The 23419-nt window shown below is 42.7% G+C and overlaps 1 protein-coding gene across 1 annotated transcript in view; it reads left to right on the forward strand.

Moving 5' to 3' along the window:
* Positions 1 to 305: 305 nt before the first annotated feature.
* Positions 306 to 23419, forward strand: part of si:dkey-82f1.1 (DENN domain-containing protein 2A) — a 31640-nt gene continuing 8526 nt past the window's right edge. The window contains exons 1-10 of the mRNA XM_005728188.2: positions 306 to 744; positions 13949 to 14035; positions 16703 to 17737; positions 19013 to 19140; positions 20378 to 20490; positions 20602 to 20799; positions 20986 to 21079; positions 21865 to 21915; positions 22178 to 22365; positions 22756 to 22865. Of these exons, the coding sequence (XP_005728245.1) occupies positions 13950 to 14035; positions 16703 to 17737; positions 19013 to 19140; positions 20378 to 20490; positions 20602 to 20799; positions 20986 to 21079; positions 21865 to 21915; positions 22178 to 22365; positions 22756 to 22865 (2003 nt within the window). The 5' untranslated portion in view covers positions 306 to 744; position 13949. The remainder of the gene's footprint in view (positions 745 to 13948; positions 14036 to 16702; positions 17738 to 19012; positions 19141 to 20377; positions 20491 to 20601; positions 20800 to 20985; positions 21080 to 21864; positions 21916 to 22177; positions 22366 to 22755; positions 22866 to 23419) is intronic.

Genomic DNA, 23419 nt, shown 5'->3' on the forward strand with positions numbered 1-23419 from the left:
AAGTCTTTGAGAAGATAAAACTGATTAATTGGCTCCCGGAGTTGGATTTTTATTTATGTATTCACTTGCGCTCAGCTTTGGCCCTTCCTGCGCCATTCTTTCAGTTTTTTCCCCCCTCCACTCGGTTTCCCTAGCAACCAGGGCCAGCTGCAGATTAGTTCAGCAGTGGGGGGTTTAGGTGGGTGGGAGGAGTTGTGGTGGGGGGGAGGGGGGTGATGATGGAAAATGAAGAAGGAGGAGAGAGAGCGAGAGGAGGAAGGAAGAAGGGGAGGGGGTGGCTCGAGGGAAGGAGGGGTGGGAAAAGTTTGAGAAGGGGCGAGAGAGAGAGAGCGAGTCAGTGTCACTGAGAGATAGGGAGTCTCTGAGTGTGCGTTTAAGAGCTAGAGCGCATAAGGAGCCGTAAAGGTTTTAGTTCGCAGGCAGAAGACTGAAGAACAGAGGAGGAGGAGGAGGCATATCCCCAACTTTGTGACTTTTTCAGAGTATTTTTTGTACCCTGCACCCAGTGTCTTTTTTTCTGTGTGTATACGTGGGAGGTACTGACAAGGGCAATGCAAAGTGAGAGAAGTGAGAGGCAGGGGTAAGGCTGCTCAAACTTCAGGAAGAGAGAGAGAGAGGAAGAAAGGCAAAATACTCTGATGCAAAGGAAGCATGCAAGTGGATGCTGTCTTCTGCGGGGTCAGGATTCGCAAAATGAGAAACTGCCCCAGGAGCACTTCACCAGGGCTCACCCAGCTCAGAAAGGTAAGATTTCATTTCTCACATGTTTCTATAAATTATTGTTTTTACTGAACTAAGTGAAAACTTTTTTCCTGGGAAGCTACTGCTGCTTTTGGTTTTGTTTTTTGTTTGTTTTTTTAAATTAGTATTGGCAAAGGATTTAAAGCAATCTTTGTGCGTTTACAAGTCGTCCTCACATATAATGCTTGTTTGTATAAAGAAAGCGCGTCCATGTTTCTTCAATGCAATATGTACGACAGAAGTTAGGGTATGGTTTCCTCTGAATTTTTATGAGGCACCGGTTATCCCGGACTGCTTGGCTGCAGTTAAGGTATCCTGAGTGTTGCTCAAGTAGTCAGTCAAAAAACATCAGAATCAAGTCCACGGATCTCAGCTCTCTGGACCTCTGTGAGCTGTTTGTGCACATGCGTGCTCAACGGTTGTCAGCTCTCAGCGTTTATTAAATGAAAACAGCGTGTGGGTAGATGGTCTGGTGACAATTTGGATAATGGTCAAAGTGTGTGCTGCATTCCAAACTTGGCTTGTTAAGGGAGAGAGAGAGAGACAGAAAAGAGGGGATAAGTGAGATGAGCATTCTTCGCGGTGAACAAAGGCACCTCTTCATGCATTGCTTGTGTTGTTGTGAGGGGGCAAGCTTGGGTGGAAACCTCAGGTAGTTCCAGAAAAATGTCAGCTTACCAATATCGGGAAATGATCTGTATGCACGAGTATGCATTAGTTGAGAGTTTGGAGCTGGGATAAAATGTCATTACACTTGAGAGCCTGCAGTTCATATGTTATAATATACTGTATGTGCTGTAGTCATTAAACAGAGGTCCACAACAGTACTTTTCTTCTTTTCAGTTTTTCCTGTTTAGCAACCTTTTATCTTTGGACTCTGGTTCACAGGACAGTGTGGATTATGTAGATATCCACATCAATAGCTGTTAAGTATCTCTTTAAATATATAGACAAGTTGCACAGTAACCATGGAGAAACAGAAACCAACCAGAAGGAGTCTTTTTTTAAAAAAAGAATGAATGAAAATATAGTGCATCACAATGTTGGCTATGCTGCAAAGTGAATATGTGGCATGGCTGTAAAATTACAAGAGTATTTAATACTACAAAATCACCACCTACATATAAAGAGGTCACCGTTGTGAATTATTGTTAAACTATAACTTACTGTAATATGTTGATATGTCCCAGGAGATAATAAAAAAAGCACCATGATGTTAAATTCACTGTAAACAAACACAGTCTTGTTTATCTTCTTTCTCAGCAAAATTCTTGAATGCATTTCCTACCTCTTAAAACAACATTACAACATTTTATTTGTTTGGAAATATTCCGAAACTGGCTGGAGAAACTTCATCTTTCCATCATTGTTGTACTGATGATATGTGGTATTGTCAAGAAAGCGGAACGCCAGCCGTAACATCTCCTCTCCGTTTCCTTCAGCAAATATGGTTGCTTTTTGTGTTGAAAGCCAGTTGAAGTAGAAATGCCCATATAAGGCGGTTATATTTGTCTGTCCTTTGCACCTATGTAGTCTAAAGATGCAGCTACCAACCATACGTGGTAGCATTAGCTCATAACTTTGCGCTCCACCTTGTTATCCAAACATGAATACTTCTGTCTCATAAAAACAACGCATTCTATGGCGTGCACACGCAGGATGAAAAACACTGCTCTACTATGCCACTAGTGGTCAAAGAGACAATAATAAGTTTGATACAGTACTTTCTGTTTCAAAGCAGATTGTAAAACTGAAGGATCGTCTGCCATGTCCTGTAAGCAAAGGATGGCTATCAGTCAGCCAATATAATCCATCCCAGTGGATTCCTCAAGTCTCCTCGAGTATTTCAGTCTGTTGGGTGATCATTAAACCCAAGAACAAAATCCTTGGAACATGCAGCACTGGAATATTTATATTTCTGACTGAGGCGCAGCCAAACTTTTTTTTTTCTGTACTTTAGGTTCACTTAAATGGGTAAGGCTGGGACGTTTATTGAATTGAGAATGGCTGACTCCCCCAGCGTTGCAGAGAGAAGGTTTATAGAGCTGGAGATAAAGACACAGGGACCATCTGTCTGCTAGTCAGCAAACTTATAATAAGTGAGCTGCAGTCTTTTCCTGTAAACACATTGTATCTGTCTCTGTGTTTGTGTCTGGTAGTAGTGTTACTATCATACACACACTGGCCTGGCAGATTGGATTTTTGCATTCTGAGTTAAGATCGGAGGCTAATTGCCTTCATGGCTGCGGTGTAAGACAATATGCACTGTAGAGGAAAAGTCAGCACTTGTAACTTTGCATTCATCACACAGGATTTCTACCCTCCCTATTTTTCAGTCATGCCCCTCCTCTGTTACTCATTTTTGCTCTCAGCCATTTGCTCCACTTTTCCCTGTTTGACTTTTCACACCAAAATCCTGACACACTCATATCCATGTTATTTTCACTCAGCGTCCATCTATGTGTTCCCTCATGAAAAACACACTTAGACACATCAACACATGCAAAGCACAAGGGCTTAAATCTACTCAGAGAATGTTTCATCAGCATGTATTCATTGTGTGTGTGTGTTGGGGGGGGGTCCTGAATTCTGAAACACCAGATGTTTAGTATTGTGACAAATTGGTCATCTTTCATGAGTGCACTGGCTTGTTTTTTTTACTTGGATGCATACTGAAGTGGAGAAATCAGTCTTGATTCATTGGAATGACTCACTAGAGTACGAGTACATCCAGGAAAGCAGCGTTTTAGCTCCGTGCTGACGCAAAGGTCTCTATTTTGCAAGAAAGTTAACTGTTACGGACCTGTTTTTACGCGGACCCACACTTTTCATGGATTTGTTTTGCAAATGTATCAGACAGCTGTGCACACATGAAGCCCGTGCACATATCTGTGTACTGCAGTTTCACTGTATTGTGTGCATATTTTAGCAGTGTTTCTGTGTGTGTGTGTGTGTGTGTGTGTGTCCGTGACATCTGTCTCCTCTATTGTTTTCAACTCCAAAAAGTGACAGCAGGCCTTTAGGAGGTTACGGCCCATCCACCCCTCCTCTTATAGGCGCTCTGCTCTTGACAGCCGCTCCGCAGGGTGGCGTGCAACTTAAAGACCCCCCCAGGCCAATCTCCTACAGCCGCCGTTGTTACCACAGTGACATACCCTGAAAGAACAAGCGATGGTCAAAGAATTCCTCTGGTTTCCAAGTTGTGGTGGCAGTGGGCATTTATCTGTGATGTTGTTAGATGGCCATGGGTTTAATCATAGTAAAAAAAAAACAACCTTTGATATCTCCTCTCTCTCTCTCTCTCTCTCTCTCACACACACACACACACACACACACACACACACACACACACACACACACACACACACACACGGATGCAAGAATAATTCGTACCATCTTAGAGACCTGGAATCCTGTTTCAACTCACATAAATGCATATATTTATGCACGGATAATGCATACCATCACACTGGATACTGGAGTCATTTATCCAGTTGGCAGCTGGCCATATAGCTTTCAAGTTCACCCGTAACCTTGACACAAACACCCCCCCCCCACCAGCCTCTCGCATGCAAGCTGTCGCTCTGTCTGGCATCTTCTCTCTCTTTCAATGTCTGACTTATATTAAAAAGAGCTCTGACCACAGCCAGAGGGAAAATGGTTGCTGTGACACTAATTGGAACGTTTAACAGGACATGGCATGCCGAATTTCTGTCCCGCTGCGCTGTTTACATAGACAGCGGTGCAGAATGTGAATCTCTAGCAGAGAGATGGGCATAGACAGAGGCAGCTGCAGCTGGATGGCAGGTTGTTAGATGTGGCCTTGGAAAATCATCACGGGAAAACCAGTGCTGACAACCACCATCCAAACCAAAGTGCCAGCCCCGTGTGGCTTTGTAGCCTGTGCCCGTTGGCGGCGTGTGGCATAAACCCGAACACACACATGCACGCACATGCGCACACACATGCAGAAAAACAGGCGCAGACAGATTCAAACAAAGACATGGAAATACAGGCGAGAACGTTTACAGCCTCACTGGTACAAAACCTTTCCATGCACATCTACAAACACTGTGTTTAAGAAGAAACATGCATTTACTCTTTGCTTAACATCCCCAACTTGGTGGGAGTAAAAAACATACTTGTAGGTGGAGAAGGCTGCAGTCTGGAAAGGAATGTGTCCATCTGGGTTCAAAGTGTAATTATAATGTGGCTGTACACCTCATTGATTTGGGCTCAGGTTGCCTTGTTATGATGGGCATTCCAAGCAAAGTGGGAAAAGGTTAGTGCACAGTTTGAATCTCTTCTCTTTTCTAAATTTACAGGTTGTTTACCTGTGAATTTAGTGATCTACTCTAAAATGACAATTAAAACAATACTTTATCTGGACCTGGAGCTGGAGATTTCATCAAAGTGTAACAACATAATGAGTAGATGCCCCAGACAATCTGCAGACACAGAGCAGCTTTGATCATACCAAATCACATCTAAGCACTGTCTTGTTAGATGGAGAGAAAGTAGTAGTTGTCTCTTTGTCTGTCTCCAGCTTAATTATGGTTTTCATAATGTAATTTCTGTATTTTATTGCAATACAGTTCAAAGCTTTATTGGCTGGTTTGCAGTTCTAGTTTAGCAATATTTAACTAAAAAAACAGAATACATTTTTGCACAAGTTTCTTCTTTGTAAGTTTTTCAGTGACTCTGGTATCATACAGAAATTATAAATCAGTTAGATGAACTGACAAAATGAAACACCTTTCTTCTTGAAGACACGAAAGCGGAAATGCACGTCTTTTGGCTTGCTCCGCTGGTGCTAAACTCTCTTCATCCACCGGCACGCTCGGCCCAGGCTCGCAGTTGTCGGTCAAGGGGTGTGTGGAGGTCAAAAACGTCAGCTCTGACTCTGGAGTTTGCACTCCAGAAGAGCACTTTCCCAAGCTCTCGCCTTTTTCAGCTCCCCCAGGGATTGGCGGCGAATTACAAAAATCTGTTTCTGTGCAGGCATGCAGAGGAGCAGGGGATGGGATGGGGGGTGGGATCTCTGGTGGGAATTCTCAAGTGAAACCCTTAAAATATGAAACCGTGAAAAAAACAGGAAGGAGAAAGAGCGAGAGAGAGAGAGAGGATTTTTTGACATTGGAGCTCAACTCAGAGACTGTGGCTTTGAGGAGAAATTTGATCAGGGGCCCAGAGGATAATGTTAGTGTGCTCAAGAAGCCAGGTTATTGTTGAAAGGATGTGTAAGTCCACTCACTGCAGCACATTCGCGCAGGCTGAAGCTTTCTCCGAGAGGAAAGGTTTTACCATTAGGCTCAAGAAACCCACATTGTGTGTCAGCACAGTATAATATCAGATAGCCATAAATGCTGCTTACTGTTGGATGTGTTTTCCCCACATGAATTATGGCGTATAACGTGACGCTTCCTCGCATGTCTGTAAAATCCTGGCCCTTTGGGTGCTGTTGATAGCAGAGCCAGGTCTCAGGTGTCATGCCCTGGGATTGTTTCCATCTCTTCGAGGGCTTGGTAAAACATAGACATCTATGGTTGTGTGACAGCAGTAAGTGTGCGTAAGAGGCGCCTCTATCGCTATGCTACTTGCGGGTGTTAAGAAATCATCCGCTGAAATTCATCACATCAAATAGAAAGTCTCATTGCCTTTTGTTTGGCAAGATTTCCTGTCAAAGACCATACTTACTATGTAAGTGATAATTTATATGAGCTGCAACTACAGGTGCTCCTAGACCGAGACCTTGTTTCTTAGCATAGGGCAATCCCATTGTATTTGTGGGATAGGAGCTGAATGTTTTACATTTTAATTTCTAACCTCTGCACATCTGGTGAGTCACTGAGTAGTTTGTGACTATCAGATTGTCTTTTTCTGACACTCCTTCCTTGAGTTTGGTGTTGAAAATGTGTTCTGTCTTTTGTCCTGTCTCTATCCCCTCAGCGCCAGCTGGTTGTGGCAGATGGCTGCTTCTCCCTGAGCCTGGTCCTGTCTGAGGTTACTTCCTGTTAAAAGGGAGTTTTTCCTTCCCACTGTTGCCAAGTGCTTGCTTATAGGGGGTCATTTGATTGCTGGGGTTTTCTTTCTAGTGTTGTAGGGCCGTTACATTACAAAGTGAAGTGGCTCGAGGCAATTGCTTTGTGATTTGGTGCTATATAAACAAAACAGAATTGAATTGAACTGAAAAATGTCATTCTAGTTATGCAGAAAATCCCAAAAGCACTTTTTGAGCACTTTGAGATTTAAACTACATTCTTCCAGGTTTGCTCAAACTAAAGTGGTGTATTAGCTGTAAAGGTACCCTATTTTGGACTTAACAGGGACAATGTTATGGGGGTAATGTAGGCCAAACTGAAAGCTGAAAATTGGCCTTGGAATGAGTTGGCAAGGTCTTTGGTCTTTGGAGCCAGAAGGGTAATTGGGAGCAGACTGGGGATGAGTCAGAGCTGTGCTGATGGGAGCTTTGTGTCAGTGGACAGGAGGGGCTGACAAGTCCATGGGAGGGATTTGGCGAACAGATGCTCCACCTCTGCAAGGAGAAGAAATACGACACGCTTTCCCAGATGGGGGGATAGAAAGAAAAAGAGATTTGTTTGCTATGCCTACAAGTCAGGCTCATCATCCTTCACTTCTATTTTTTCTTCTCATTTTGTTCACGAAGCTTTTCTTCACTGATGGAGATAGTTAATGCCTCTTAGTAGCCTCTGAGCTTGTGTTGTTGATTAGTAAAATCCATTGTTAAGATGGAGGAAATACTTCATTTTGCAATTTTCCACCGGGTCAGTTGAGTTTTTAAAAAGAAAGACTCAGAGGATCAATCTGATTTTCAGCATTTATCTTGCAAACAGTGTTTAAACGTTCTCCCAAACATAATCACAATATCACATTTAAGTCTTTAGTGTACGACTGACCTGCTAACCACATGAAAAATGGAAGCCACAAATTCTAATGGAGTTAAAAGCCTGAGATGAATTATTTATAAACTCTTGACAAGTGGAGATCAAGTGCGAAGGACTTTTGGGGAGGATTTTGCTGAGCTTGTGTGGAGTTTTCCTTCTGCTTGTTGCCATTTTGACCTTGTGGTAGCCAAAGTTGTCCCATTTATCAAAAACAAACCCAAGTTCTTACTGTATGGGGTGAATTTGTAAGCAGAAACACTTTGTGCGGAAAAGCCCAATGACTTCATTTCAGGAGGCTGCTCTTACTTAAGCTTCCTGCGAACTGAATCACATTTCCTATTCATCTGAGTGCACAAAGACAAACAAATAAATAAGTACTCACTTGATGTGTGAAAAAGCCTCACAAATGGTGTCGCATTCTGTTGCATGGCTGTGCCTTCACGCCATAATTGCGCCTGCAGTGGCTTTCTTTGTCACCCCAGTCATAATTAAGATTTGTTTACATTTTCTGAGGTAATATTTTGGTCCATGATCCCAGCTCCCAGTGGGATAGACTCTAGACACCAGTCATCGGGAGTCTCTTGTTAAAAATGACAACCACAATAACAAGAAATGCTATATATGCGACATTAGAAATATAACAATGGATACAATGGTATATTTAGAATGGACTGATAAGCAAAAACACACACACAGGGAGAAATTAATTGTTTATGGTATCCCCCCACAGTTCCTGTCTGCTTTTGAGGCTAACCCAGTTTCAATGCTGTCTCACGTCCATCCTCCTCTTACAATGGAGGGAGAGGGCCAAGGGGACACACCACAGCAGGGCAGGGGGATTATCAATGGGTTTGGACAGCACGTTGCACAATGTGTGTGCATATGTGTGTTTGTCGGTGAGTGGGCACTTTCCAGGCTTGTAAAAGTGTTTCTGTGCGTGGCCAAATATTGTACACGGGCACTCATAGTCAGAGTCTTTCTGTTTGGATTTTCTCCAAGGCCTTGCTATGGAATCAGCTTGGAAAAGCAGCAGGGGCCCTGAACAGGACACAAAGAGAGAAGCAGAGAGAGGGAGACTGCAGAGTTGTGATAAAATTCCATTTTTTATTTGCCAGACCATCTCCTCCTCTTCCTCTCTGTACATTTTTTCCTTTACCATCAAACTGTTCTGCCCTACTTCTTTAAGAATCAGGCACAACCTTTCCAAGCCCTGCAAGGGCTCAAGGCAGCGTGCCAGTTGGGATTCCTAACATATGCCTCACAATAAATTGGCTCTACATGATTTCTGCTTTCTGTATGGAAGAGAGTGGGCAAAGTATTAAACCCCGCCCCCTTTTTCCTTTGCTTCTTCCTCTGCATCATACTTTGCTCCCCGCAACTTTAAGACTAAGTAGGAATGAAAGAGCGGTAATGAAAGAGAGAAATAAAAGAGTGAAGGACGGGTAGGAAAAAAACCACCAAGTTTGCCATTCCAGAAGAACCTGGCTAAATGTGCAGTGGAGTGTTAAATTGATCACAGGCACGGCTTTGGCACGTCGTATACTGAACCACATCATGTAAGGGATACGGTCTCCAGCTCTGCCTTGGTTGCAGAAAGAATCAGAAGAACATGAATGATCGTCTCTTCTTTACTTGCTATAACTCACATTTTGGGCAATAATTTTTTTAGTGTTATGTAAAGGCTAACTCCAGTAGTTTATCCACCCAAAGTTACTTTGCTGTATTTACTCCAAGCTGTGATATCTGTGAAATGAAGTGTGAGCTCTGAGTAATTTTGTCCTTTTTAGGTATTTCGCAGTGACAGAGAGAAAAGAACAAGTTTGGGGAAGGCAAGTGAGGAATGATGATGTCATGGTGTTAGCTGTTCCTGCAGGGCTGGACAGAGAGACAGAGAGGAGGATGAAATCTTTATGAGAAGCAGCTGTAGAGAAGAGGCAGACAGGCCTCCCGAGTTTGATAACAGCAGCCGGCCCACAGCTTGCTGACAGTGACTTAAAGGTCTGATGAAGCAGAGAGTGAAACACTGACAGCACCCCCTGCATAGAGTCTGATAAAGGTTTCATTCCAATAGCAACATTTTGTCAAGTTATCACCAAATATCAACACCTGAGATGATTTTTGGAGCAAAAGTACAAAAAAAATAATATTCTGCCAAGTTAGAAAAGTATGACTGGTAATATCACTGTCTGAATGCATAAAAATATATTTGCACTTCATAGCAAAGACTAGGTCAACTTCTATATATGTGTGAATGTGTGTGTGAATGGGTGGATGACTGGTTGTGTAAAGCGCTTTGGGGTCCTTAGGGACTAGAAAAGCGCTATACAAATACAGGCCATTTACCATTTACCATATATGACTAGTCAAACAAGTAGATCCTTGCGTAGAAAATTTGTGTAAGCATCAATACATTGTCATCAAATAATTGAGTTCAGCATCATCTATGAAAGGACTGCTGTGTGTCTAGCTGGGTAATTTTTTGTGCTTGCTAACATATATCATATAACATATAACAGCATACCTTGGAAAAACACTTGATGTAGGGATTACTCAAAATTCTTAGTGAACCACAAGACTTCTGAAACAGTGTCTCCAAAGTGGACATGTTTGGCCATAATGCACAGCGACACATTTTGCAAAAATCAAACAGAGCATGTCAGCACAAACACCTCACACCAACTGTCAAGCATGGTGGTGGAGGGGTGAATATTTAGGATATTTCACAGCCATAGGACCTGGGCACCTTGCATTCATTGGGTTGATCATGACCTCCTCTGTATAGCAGTATAGCAAGTATTCTACAGTCAAATGTGAAGCTGTCTTTGACAGCTGATAATGATAATGGATAATGATCCAGAGCACAGCAGTGAATCTGCAAAAGAGTGTCTGAAAAAGAAAACAATCAAGGTGTTGGAATGGCCCAGACCTCAACCTGATTGAAATGCCAGGACTTTGAGAGAGCTGTGCATAAATGAATGGCCGCAAACCCGAATGAATTGAAAAATAAGTGTGGGCCAAATTTGTTCCATGATGATACAAGAGAGTGATGAAGTCACGCAAAAATAGTTACTAATGATTATTATTATACTTAGATTTTCACAGAGTGCTTCTGCATTTTGGCTTATTTTTAGTAAATAAAGAATTACACCGTGCAATATGTCACTTTTTCGTTGTGTTTACCTAATTTTAAGACCTGGTAAGCACTGGACCATTATACCTGAGAACTGAGAGGCTTTTTACCACGACCATAAACATGTTTAAAAACTGTTCTCTCTCTTATATGTACATTTACCATTATATTCAGCGTGTATTTTTTGACATTTAGCAACATAAGCAACATCCCTCTCTCTGTGGTATATTTTCGGTGTGTTTATGTGAATCTGTCCGTGTCCAGATACCGAGGGCCCATCTGCTGATAAAATCTCCCACGGGGTTTGTTATGCAACTGATGCTTGGCTCTGATGCCCTACCTCTGACACCAGCTTCTGTTATCTTTTAAGGTTTAAAGGTTTAAAGGTATTTAGTACTGTGTAGTGTTTACCAACCACCAAGACTCTTTCCATCCTGAGTCCATGACTGCTTTGAAATTTGTCCTTTGTTAGATATATTTTTGTCATTGATTTTTTCTTCAGATCGCTGGATGAATAATATAAATATTAGAAACAGCAATAGAGTCAGTGCATGACAGAATGCAGCAGAAGTACTGTTTGTAGATAAATCACTTGGTATCCAAACCATAATTGTCATAAACATCAGACAATTATCTCCATTCCAGGCGATTTTCCCCTCCTGTGTCATCCACGCAGCTGAGGATGAACAGTACTCCTTCCATTTCCTCTGCCCCACATGTGCAGCCTGTCACACATCACAGGACAGAGGCTGAAGGGGCGGGGCAGGTAGAGGTCTTTTGGGTCGCAGTTTCCCCGTGATGTTTTTATTGGTCTCAGCAGATGACTTCCCTCAACCTCTGCATTGTTATGGCGGCCATCTTTTTTTCTAGAGGTCAGCGTTAACAATGGCTGCCAATAGATGTTGCAGACAAAAGCCTTAGCACCCTCCCAGAAAAGTTTCCTCAGTAACCGAATGCTGTAAAACCAGCAATGCTGTCGGATTTACCGCTTTTACAAGCTGTGAATACACTGCTGCTCGTCAGGTTCAGGCAAGTGCTGGGAAGCGCATCAGTCAAAATGTTAGAATCCAGTAAGACAGAATCGCGTGAAAATACCAAATTACCTTTTAAGGCTGAGAATTTTGGCCTTGGGGATCCTAACAATGAAGTGGGACAGCCTAAAAGCATGCACTGTTTTCACAGTGCAACAGTATACTCATATTTTTCTTTGCAATATCTACTTTCCTCTTTGGCTTTGACAACCCCTGTCTCTCCAGCTGCACCACCACTGCTCTCCTCTCTTCCTGTCTTCCATCCACCCCACCCCCTTCCCCCTCGTGACATGCAACGCCCTTCTGCAACACAGAAAAGAATTAAATCGTAAAAGTTTTACAGTTTAATTACGGCATAACATCCCTGTGGAAGTCTTCATGCTTCTCCGCGCCCACCCTCTTTTCCATGCTGGATTTCTGTTCTTCGTTTCTTTTTTGGGGTTTTCTCGTAAGAAGAAAATAATCAGGTGGGGGAGGAAGAAAAAAAATCACTTGATGTTTCTCCTCAAACATGTGACCCCGCTCAGCTCACAGCTGAAAATAATTTGGGCCTACAGGCCAGTGGATGGCTGATGCAAACCTCCTCCTCCTCCTCCTCCCTCGGGGGCTAGGCTTCGGACTGATGGGGAGCTAAACACAAAAGAATGAATGGCTTGAGCTGTGGGCAAAAGCTAGAAGCTAAAAAGGATGACACATTGTTCCTGTGGTCAGCTTCTAATCAGACCAGACCACAACTCTTCCTCATACTCCATTTGCTCTTTCATTCTCAAAGAGGAAAACACATAAAGCAAAAACCTGAGGGCTATTTATGCTATTAGCTCAGGGAAGAGTTCAGCTATTTATATTATTTTGCAATTTACTTTTTTTCATTTGATATTTTGACTTTTTTTGGAGTCTCCCCCCTCACTAGCAGTTAGGACAACAATTTGTGGAATTTGGGTCAATTTGGCTCACATACCCCTCAGAGAGGGAGAGCCAGGCCAGGAAATGTTTAACGGCCTGCAAACACCTCTAAGTATCCGAGCACATGTGGTAGAAGTCAAACACATAAATCCGCGTGTGGGCCTGGCATATGGACTTCTTGGCAGGATGTAGAAGTCTATGTAGGTGTATTTTCATATGGGGTTTTGTGTTTGGCTATGCAGCAGGGTGGCAATGCATGTATTAGTGGCTTTGTGAATTTACTGTAGAATTAAAAGCATGAATACAGCAGGACTTGGCCCTGAACTATCTCTTTTTTTCCTTGCGTTTACTACTACTTGCCAGAAGCAAAAGGCCAGGGCCTATTGCTTCATGCCAGCCCTCCACCAGTGTTTACAGGCCAAGCAATGAGCACTGTGCACCAGTGGCTCCAGTTCAGTGTTGCATATGGATGGCCTTGCTGCGCTCCAAGTGGATCTGGTTTCATTGTGCACTGACAAATGGACCCAGTAATAATTTAAAACTGAGCACGTCCCCTCACCCTCGCATCGGCACTACTTGCCTGTGATAAACAACAGCAGGAAAATGTGTGGCTGGAAGATAGACAACAAATTACGGAAGCTCTTGTCAGAAATGAAAGGACAATTTGTAATGTGCAAAAACAAAATGTGTGTGAGTGCTCCTGTCTCACCACCGCCGATATAATCCTAATGGATCTTAATTGCATTACAGTGTGGGTCTCTTCTTTTTTTGTATTTTTCCATAATGCCACATGGCTAATGGGAACCTAATATGCCTGTTGGCTGTTTAGCCGTTTTTCAGTGCTATTCTCCAATTACTGACCAAGTGAGGAATGGTAGTTTGGTGGTATTCCATGCAGTCTGTGAGGTCTGCTTCTCTGCAGCTGTCTTCAAAAAGGAGTTTTAAAATAAGAGATTTGTTTGAGCCATTTGGTAGTTTACTTTCACACACCACTCCCTAAGAGAGTCCTCGAAAGGAGCATCTTCTTTTGACCCAGTCCTCGTTCATCAATCTATATGTCTGCCTATTTATGAGAAAAAATACAAGCTGAAATATTTTTGCTTATACTGTTTTTTTTGTAACTTTTTGACCTGCAAGCTGAAATATAATTCTGTTTTCCTTTTTAATAGACACTCCATCTTTCTGACTGACTGGCTGACCGTCTCTCTCTTTTTTTTTTTTTTTACCTGTCTTCTCAGGATGCCAGCTGCTAGCACCATGACCGGTGGGAGGGCCCTGCTGCTCTGTACAAACACTGACAACTGCATCTACCAATCAGTCAACGGGTGGGTGCCTTAAAAGCCAATTGAATAGGTTGCCATTTTGCTTCTATGATATCGTGTAGTATGGTATCTGATTCCAACTTGTATGGTGTTTGTTTTGTCCTCCTAAACAAGGACATTTACCTCTGTGTAATAAGTTTGATGTTACACACTCATCTGTCATTATGAAATTAATTGAGGAGCTTCGATATACGAATGGTAAATAGACTGGTACCTATACACTTTCTTTCTACTCACTTTTTACTGCAACCTAATCACACACACAATGATATTCAAACACACTCCAATGGTTGTGTTCGGGGAAACTGATTGGGCGTTCAGTATCTTGCCCAAGGATACTTTGACACAGCAGGAGCCGTGGATCACTTCACCAACCTTCCAGTTGGTAAAATGACCTGCTCTACCACCTGAACCACAGCCACCCCAAATAAATAACTGTACGGTTAATGCCAGTAGTGGAACATACTAGCTGGCCAAAGCACAACTTCCTCCAAATTTCAAGAAATGGTCCCATAGCCAACAGAAAACTCTGAAGTGGACTTAAGCAAGGAGGAGACCCCCCTTTTCATTAAGCTCAACAGTACAACAATAGCAGGGAAGGGGAGCAGAACAGGGCAGAGGCAGCCATCTGGCATCTTGATACTGTTACTGCCCCCCTGCTGCCACTGTCTGATGCGTCCATGACCACTCTCCAAGGCCCCTTCTGTCATCCTTACAGCATTCATTAGTTTCTATTTAGATTATAATGATGGGATTTTCCTTTTTGTTTGTGCCAATAGGGGTGGAAGATTTTGATGTCTGTTGTTTTGAGGGCCTGCCATGCCAGTCACAGTTGCTCAAAAGGTTCCAGACATTTCTCTCAGGGAAAAGTCCAAAGCCGATGAATATTTTTGTCCATTTCAAACACTCCTGCAGTAGCCTCCTTTCCACCCTCAGAGACCCACCGAAAGTACCGTATCACCCTCATAGAGAACTTTGCTCTAGGATGGCACACTCTAGTTCTTAGAGTATTTAAAAGCAGAATGAGAGACAGAGCCTTCATCTTCCACGTCCCTCTTCTGTTGAACCAGCTCGCAACTTGGATGTGGAAGACAGACACCATCTCTACTTTTAAGATTGGGCTTAAAACCTTCCTTTTCAATAATGCACAGCGTTAGAGCTGTCCCAGGTGACCCTGAATCTGCCCTTAGTTACATTGCAGTAAATGTCCGCTATTTATTGTTAGACTACCATTTTTTTTTCTTCTTTGGCTCCACTTTTTCTGTAACTCAGTCACTTGTCTCTACCTAATCTGGCTCTCCTTAACTTTTGTTTTTTATTGACCTTCCTAATTTGGAAGAGAATTATATCTTTTCCTCCGTGATCATACTTTCATCAAGTTTTGCCTTGTCTTTGAAGGTCTTTGAGGAAAGTAATTCCCCCCTCCCCCTCCCTGGAGATTTCCTCTAGATTGCATGACTGTTGGTTTTCACATCCAGCAATGTCATCAGAAGTCACCCAGCAAGGCCACATTTCCTCTGTTTGTTGGAAATTCAAGTCATTTGATGAATAGGCTTTTGGGCTAGAACAGAGTTTTGTGGGTCAGGAGCGGAAAAGAAAGGATGCACGTCCACACTTAGCTCCCTCTCGTCATCTGCGCATACTTGCATCTCCCTCTCCAGAAATAGCTTTGTGTGTAGCTCGTAAACTTTGACCCTCAAACCCAGAGTTCAAACAGTCATGACTCAGTAATGTTCCAGGAGTGAATCACAGCTGAGACAGAGGCACCCAACAGATGTTTGAACTCTTTTAACAAGAATTCCTGTTTGGCCCGTAAAACAAAGCTCGGTTTGGGTGGAACCGTAAGCACTGGGATTGTGTGGCCAATTTTAAGATTCTCTGCTGTGTACAGTAAAAGCGGAAGTGGACAATTTAAAAAAAATATTGCACAATTCATTATTAGATTTGACAACAGTCCAATGTAATCCCTCCCTCTGTTTTTTTTAATCTACATAGTTCTCACTGCTGCTTTACCAAGAAAAGCCTGCAGCTTTTGCCTTTCTTTCTCTTTCGGTTTCCTTTCGCTCCTTCCACACAGTCTGGTTGCATCTTTTGTTTTCTTTTTGTTCAAGCTTGCAGAAAACTTCCTTCCTAAAAACTGTAATACACTGTTTCAGAAGGACTGAACCTTTTCTTTTGTCCCACATGACATAAAAGCTCTGGTTATGGAAGATCATAATCTATAACAAACATTTTGTAGTCTTGCGGTCATGTGTCGAGTTGAATTTCTAAAGTTTTTGACAGGTTTAAGGAGAGCTTGTCTGAATAGTGTGTGGTTTTTTTGAGATGTTATTTTTGAAGTATTTTTGTGTTCTCTGTTGGCCTTTTCCATATTATGGCTTTGTCAAAAGTGTATTAGTGTGTGCAGCTTCTTCTAATAATGTCAGGGGCTCATCTGAAGTGTCATTGCGCAAGACGCTGGTATAAATGCAGAGTTTACCATGTGTTTTGCTATTTTCCTTTTGGTTCTTCATTGTGTCTGCATTAAAATCAAACAATAATGAGATTTAATTGTGTCCTTTAGTTCCGTGTACAGGTTTCTTAATTAACTGATTTACTGCCATGTCTCTCTAGTATTTTTTCTCCTTTAATTTGTGTGCACGCTCATCTTTCCGTATCTTTCCTTCCTAGGCTCCAGTGCTGTGGCTTGAAGCTTGGCGAGGCTCCGTCAGCAGTGGTGCCCCAGCCCAAAGAGGTGTGTGGGTCACCAGTGGACAGAGACAGGAGGGACACCGCTGTGTCCATAAAGAATCACCTCTCTCCTTTCCTCAGCCCAGGTCCTCCTGACTCCATGCTGGCTCACAGGAGAGCCACGACTCCTGCTACTGACCCACGGGCTCCCAACATGGAAAACGGGCTGTGCGCTAAGCTGAACCACAACAAGAGCCCAGCAGGAGCCAAAACCGCCAGCATCCGTGATAAGATATCCCAGTGGGAGGGCAAGAAGGAGTCTGTCCCAGTAACTATTTCAGGAACATGTCCACTAAGTGCGACACTGAAGGAAGCTGAGACAGTGAGGAAAAAGGAATCCAAAACTACAGAAGTCCAAAGGACAGACAGCAAGAGGTTTGTCAGCTGGGACAGACAAGACTCGGGGAAGGAGAATGTTGGTAAGCTGGGGGATTCGAGACCTAAATCCCCAGAAGCCCCAACAAACAAAGACAGAGAAGTGATGGTAGAGAGGGAATTTCGGGCTTCTAAGCCAACAGAACAACCCCAAGACAAGAAAAGTGTTTTAACTCATGTTAAGAAACTAGAGAAGGCAACAAAGGAGGTTCCTGACAGACCTTCACTGGCATTCCCAGGAAATTACTTCTGTCCTCCCTCTAAGGAAGAGCTGGAGGAGACAGAAAAGAGGGGCAATGAGCCCATTTTTGGGACTTTTGACATGGCTCGACCTAGTGGGACACGGAGATGGAGGGATGGAGATTCAGAGAATGTGTACAATGAGCCAGGTGCTCCATCTATAAACCCTCTCCCTAAACCTCAAAGAACCTTCCAGCACCACACGCCGCCCGCCACCCCAGCTTCAGGGCCTTTCTTGGGAAAGGGAAGAAGGAACTTGCCTCCTTTGCCCTCCGTTCCTCCTCCACCTCTACCCACGTGCCCACCCCCAGGAGTTTGCAGGAGACCGTGGGCAGATAAAGCACGTAACAGTAGCAACAGGTAAGACACTGAAAAGAAAGAAGGGAAAAATATCCTTCCTGACCAAGAATGTTAGATCTTTACTCAAGTTTAATAACATGCTGAAAATGTGGAAAAATAAAGTTAACCCAGCCCACACACCGCAAAAGCGAAAATTTTCCAAAAGTTGTAAAGTGGGAACTGGATTGGCCGGCGATAGCTCGGTGTACATGTCCTTAAACCCTTCCCCCGTCAGCATTAAACAAACATGGAGGTGCACAACATTTCCCACATCTGCTGTAAATCAGAATCACCGGTGACCTCATCCTTTTTTCTAAATATCCCACAAAATGAGCTCATTGGTTTGATCTCAGGAATGTACACACCGACGCAACTAGTTCCTCCATCCAAAAAAACTCCACTGGAATAATAGAAGAGCAACATGAAGAGTCATGTCAAAAAGCTTTGCTTTTTCACAGAATTACAAAAAAATGAGCTCTTAAAAATTCATTCGGCGTAATTACGTTAAAAGTGCAAAATCTGATCGATCTGAAAAGTAGTCTTTTGATTGCAAACGGTTAAAGATGTTTGACTTTTCGGCTCTCAGTAGCCCTTCAGTTCAGATGGTTACAATCAAAAAAGCAGGACTCTCTGTAGGGAAACCAAAAAAATGTGAACTCTGCAGTATTGAGCACATCTATTGTTCGCTTTTTCCAGTGGTCTGAATTCTTGTTTCGGAGCTTGGCTTGGATCTGTTACATTCCATACCATATGTGGAGGCCTCGCTCAAGTGTGTGCTCAAGTGTGTTGCTGTGTCAAGCCCTTTGTTTGGTCAGGCTGTCTCCCTCTTGAGTGTCCATTGCAGGGTGCTTTTCCATAGATGTGCCTTCACCAGTCACCAGATCCACATCATCCAGTATTGTTCAGTTTTGGCTAAAACTGCGTCAGAGCGGCGACACTGCATTTACTTTATCTAACTTTATTTCATATAAAGAGAGCAAGCCATGATACTGTGATGTACTCTGTTAAATAATTATTCTGTATAATCTAATGCAGTAAAATTGCACAGAATTACTTTGATTCCAAGACTTTTGATTTACTGATTGCACGCATGTGTAAATGTATGCATTGTGCTCCAGTGGATACATTTGGATTGATGAAACAGATGTGTTTATTTTGACGATGCAGCTAACAAACTGAAATATCAGTTTCATGTTTTGCAAGTGAAAAGAAAAAATCAACAACATTACCGTGACACATGTTCGCTTTAAGATGTCAGCCAAAACTCTTTCGTCTTTGTGCTCCTCTGTCCACCAGGAAGTCCTACGAATTTGAGGATTTGCTTCAGTCGTCTGCAGAAAGCTCCCAGGTGAACTGGTATCATCAATCCAGACTGGGCTTAACACGCACTTTATCAGAGGAGAATGTCTATGAGGACATAATAGGTAAATATTACATACCAAAAAATTATCTCTGTAACATTTTGCCTTGCACGCAAATTCATAAACTGACTCAAAGTTTGCAAGAAAGAAAGAGTTCAGTGACAGAGTTGACAAAGAGGGCAAAATCTCTTTACTCTTTTTATATTTTTTGTAATTTAGAGCTTTGCCGCTCAGCTTTTATTAAAAAATTATAAATAGAAATTCCTCACTTATTGTCTGTCGTATTATGCCGGCCCCACCTAGAGCGCGTTTAATTTCATAACGCACAATAGTGGCGTTGTGTGAGGTTGCATTGTAGCTGAGGTTGGCTTCTGTGATTGTCAGGGCTCTGGGATGGCGGTGGGGGAGGGGTTGGGGTGGGGGGCAGACTGGTATGTAACGGTGGCTGTTTTTGCCGGCAACAATCAAATTAAGTTCAACTACTTCTGAGTGATGCTGGAGCTTATTTTAACCTTGTTAGTTTCCTCCTTTTGTACAGCAGTGTTAGTTAAAACTCTCAGACATTGTTCACTGAACTCTCAATAACCTCCCATGGGTAAAGCGAGTCAGACTAACTATATGTCTACTAATAAAACTGTTCAGGGAGGCAGTGATGAATGCTTGTGATGTCCTCGAAGTCTTGCCTCCCTCCACCCACAAGCTTTTCACAAACACCCTTTGAACACACAGTCGCATGTCACTGTTTGCAGACAGAGAGGAAGGCAACTGTTGCCATCACATGTGGCAACAGTTGCCACATGTGATGGGTTTGACTAGCTGATAGCACACAGAAACACATTATGGAGATTAGTGTGACACTCTCTTCAGCAAGCAATGTGGAAAACAGCACACTGATCTGTTGTTTTTCTTTTTTTCCTTTGTCTTTTTCCTGAGCAAGAAGGAACAGGGAACTGAACGTCCCTCTTTATTTGCGTACAAGTCACATCTGGTGGATGGATTGATAGAGCAGGGGAGAGTCAGAGGCAGATGGAGAGAAAGAAAGAGACAGGCTTTGGAAAGCTACCCCACTTCGTATATGCAGGGCTTGCTTTTAACTTTAGCTGTGCAAAAGTCTTATCATGATGAAATATGAGCTGGGTTACACATACTGCTACTTGTAATAGCTCTCCGCACATCTGGAGTAGGAATCGTCTGGCAAAACAAACGTGAGTGATATGGAAAGAGTGCTTATCTGTGCTTTGGAACGAGCGCGCTATTGTGTAACTTGTGACGTTAAAAACATGTGTTTTTGCTTCTAAAGATCCCCCGTCCAAGGAGAACCCCTATGAAGATATTGAGCTGGAGAGAAGCTGTTTGGGAAGCAAATGCATTTCACCTGCCTCTTCATCTCCTGTCCACAGCACGCCAAATAAGGTACATTAAGGATGGATAAATATGGATAAATACGATAATCAAATAGATCCAATGGAATCGGAAAACCTAACCTAACCTAAAAGTATGCTAAAATGTGTTTGTCCCTATCAGCTCTCCTCCAAGCCCGGCTTTTTGAGACAAAACTCGGAGCGACGAAGCTTCAAGATCCCTGAGCTACGTAAGACCAACAGAGACACTGGCATCTCCTCACCTTCCCGTATCAGCCCCCCCTCCACGCCCAGCAGCCCCGACGACACCCCGTGTCTCTCAGGGGACCCTTACAATCGCAGACGGAGGAAAATCCCTAAGGTACGAACTCCCACTTTGGGATTTAAAGAGGAGCAAGAACATTTCTACTGTTCGTTTCCTGTGTGGAAGAGTACCTAATGAAAAGGGCTCACTGAGGTTGCACTGAAAGGATCTTGGTACAGGCACATTTTTGTTTATCAGTTTAAAGGGTTAAAGCCTTTGTGTTTCTGTTCTCAACTTCTCCAGATGGTGGTGAAGATCAATGGGATCTTCGAGGCGCGCAGAGGGAAGAAACGCATGAAGAAGGTGTCTCAGTCTGCTGAGTCCAGCTCAGGGAGAGGTGAGCCATCAAGTGAACACCAGGCTACTGTCTATCTCTGATTTAGTGAAAGAAAATTGAAACTGACTGCACGGACATCTTTAACTTGCGAAACATTGCGTCCGCTACTGCAGCGCTTTCAAGAAGGAGGTTGCATTTTTCAATATGTCTGTCATCTCAAGTAGAGACATGAATTCAATTTTACTTAATTCAGTGATTGTCTGGCACCCTGTGGAGTTTTTAGTAATCTTCATAAGGGAAACTAGATTGGTAGTCCAATGAAAACAAAAGACACAGAAAATAGGCAACTCATAGACAGAAAAACAGGACTTTACCATGCAAGGCAACGTTTAGACAATCATGGGTTCCCAGTTGCCATTAAATACAGTATAACACCAACTAAGTGCACAGTGTGCTTGGCAATAGAAAGCCCATGTGGGGCCCACATTCAAATATTACGTGCTGCTATAAAACTTTCTGTTTTCTATTATGATAACTGTTTGGTCTAGAAAAAATTTGACAAACTGGAAAAAAAATTCTCATATTAATTTTGATTGTGATCATTGTTTTAAGAATATGTACCCTTTGGCACAAATTATTTTATTTCTTCATTTTTTTCTTTGTTGTAGTTTATTAATAGTTTACCTTTAATACTCTCAGCAGTCAACCCACTCCATGTGCTTTGCAGTCTTGCCTTTATCTCATTATTTAAACAAGTATTGCATAAGTCATTTAATATTTTGGGGGCCTTTTCCGACTTTACTGGTGCTATAAATCTCTTTTCTTTTCTTCTCTTTTGTTTTCAGTGACAGACGAGAACAGCGAGTCGGAAAGCGACACGGAGGAGAAACTAAAAGGTGAAAATCCAAACAGACGTGCTACATAGTGCAATCTATAATGTAAATGTTTTTCATTCAGCAGGACATTTTAATATTAATGATATAAATGACAAAGAAGCACGATGTGAGCTTGTGTAGTTTTCTTCCAGTTCTGTGATATAGCTAAAGCTGGAAATGCAGGCTGTAATTTGTGGGTTCACTGCAACTCACACACACATTGTGTATATATCTGTGGATCGCATACATGCATGTTGATGAAATGTGTTTCTGTGTTCCACAGCTCATAGCCAGCGGCTTGTGTCGGTCCAGTCCATGTTGAGGCAGACGGGGCGGTACCGGACCTTGGAGAGGGATTTGATGGAACTGCAGGAGAGGAAACTCTTTGAGTATTTTATAGTTGTTGCGCTCCATAAGACCAAAGCTGGAGTTCCGTACCTGCCGGAAGTCACACAGCAGTTTCCTCTCAAGGTAAAACAGAAGTGTTACTGGAGCAAAACGAGTGAAGCTGAATATTATATGTAAACTTTTTGAAAATCGACATTGTCTGCTGTCTGCCTGACCATTATTTATGAGGAAACATGTACACCCCAGTTTATGAGCAGTGTGGCGATTTGAGCAGTGATACTGCTTTAGTTTTGATTGAAGAAAATTTTAATAAGTTAAAATCAAAGACTGATTGAACTCAGACATGCGGGGCCAAAATATGCACTAAGTACGGTAGTTTAACTGTGACTCTTTATATATTCAGTCATTACACGTCTGCTGTGCAAATAACTGTCGCTGTTTCTTTCTTTAATTTAAATGCTTTGACCTCTATTTGGAATCTCTTTATTTTATGTGGGGGTTTTTCTCATCCAGCTTGAAAGGAGCTTTAAGTTCATGCGAGAGACTGAGGACCAGCTGAAGGTCATCCCGCAGTTTTGTTTCCCAGACGCCAAAGACTGGGCACCCGTCGACAACTTTCCCAGGTCAGTTTGGATCTGAATGCTGCCACGGCACACAAGCACAAAGTGAAGTGAAAGCAAACGTGGACACGGGAATTTCCCTCTGGAGTGGTGACAGCTCACTCAGCTGTTTTCCTCACTGATTATCACTTGAGAAAGTTGAAAGCTGAAAGTCCCAAAGACTAATCAGTCATGACTGACAAATTACTGGAAATTAGCAAATCTTTAGTGCCTTCAGGAGAAATGGTAGCTCTAACACCATGCACCTAACTTGTTATTACAGAAATTACTCTCCTTGTTTGCTCTACAAGCTGCATTACTCAATGCCTCCGGTCAATGTACACATTGTTCTGAGAAGTGATGATTGTGTGATGGCGATGGCTAATAATTATCCAGAGGCAGATGTCTGAGGGGTGAGGGCAACCAAGCATATGATTAAAGACACTCTCCCCTGTCATGAAGGTTAACAGCAGTGAATGATTACCTGTCAGGTAGAGGTTAGGAAGTGTTGTGCGATTGTTTTCCAGAGTGACCCTGTCCCGAGGGCTCTCTGTGTTAAGTACAAAGTAAGGTTTTGG

Source organism: Pundamilia nyererei, unplaced genomic scaffold, assembly GCF_000239375.1.
Source record: "Pundamilia nyererei isolate P.nyererei 1_Seehausen unplaced genomic scaffold, PunNye1.0 scaffold00027, whole genome shotgun sequence".
In the NCBI taxonomy this organism is placed as follows: Eukaryota; Metazoa; Chordata; class Actinopteri; order Cichliformes; family Cichlidae; genus Pundamilia; species Pundamilia nyererei.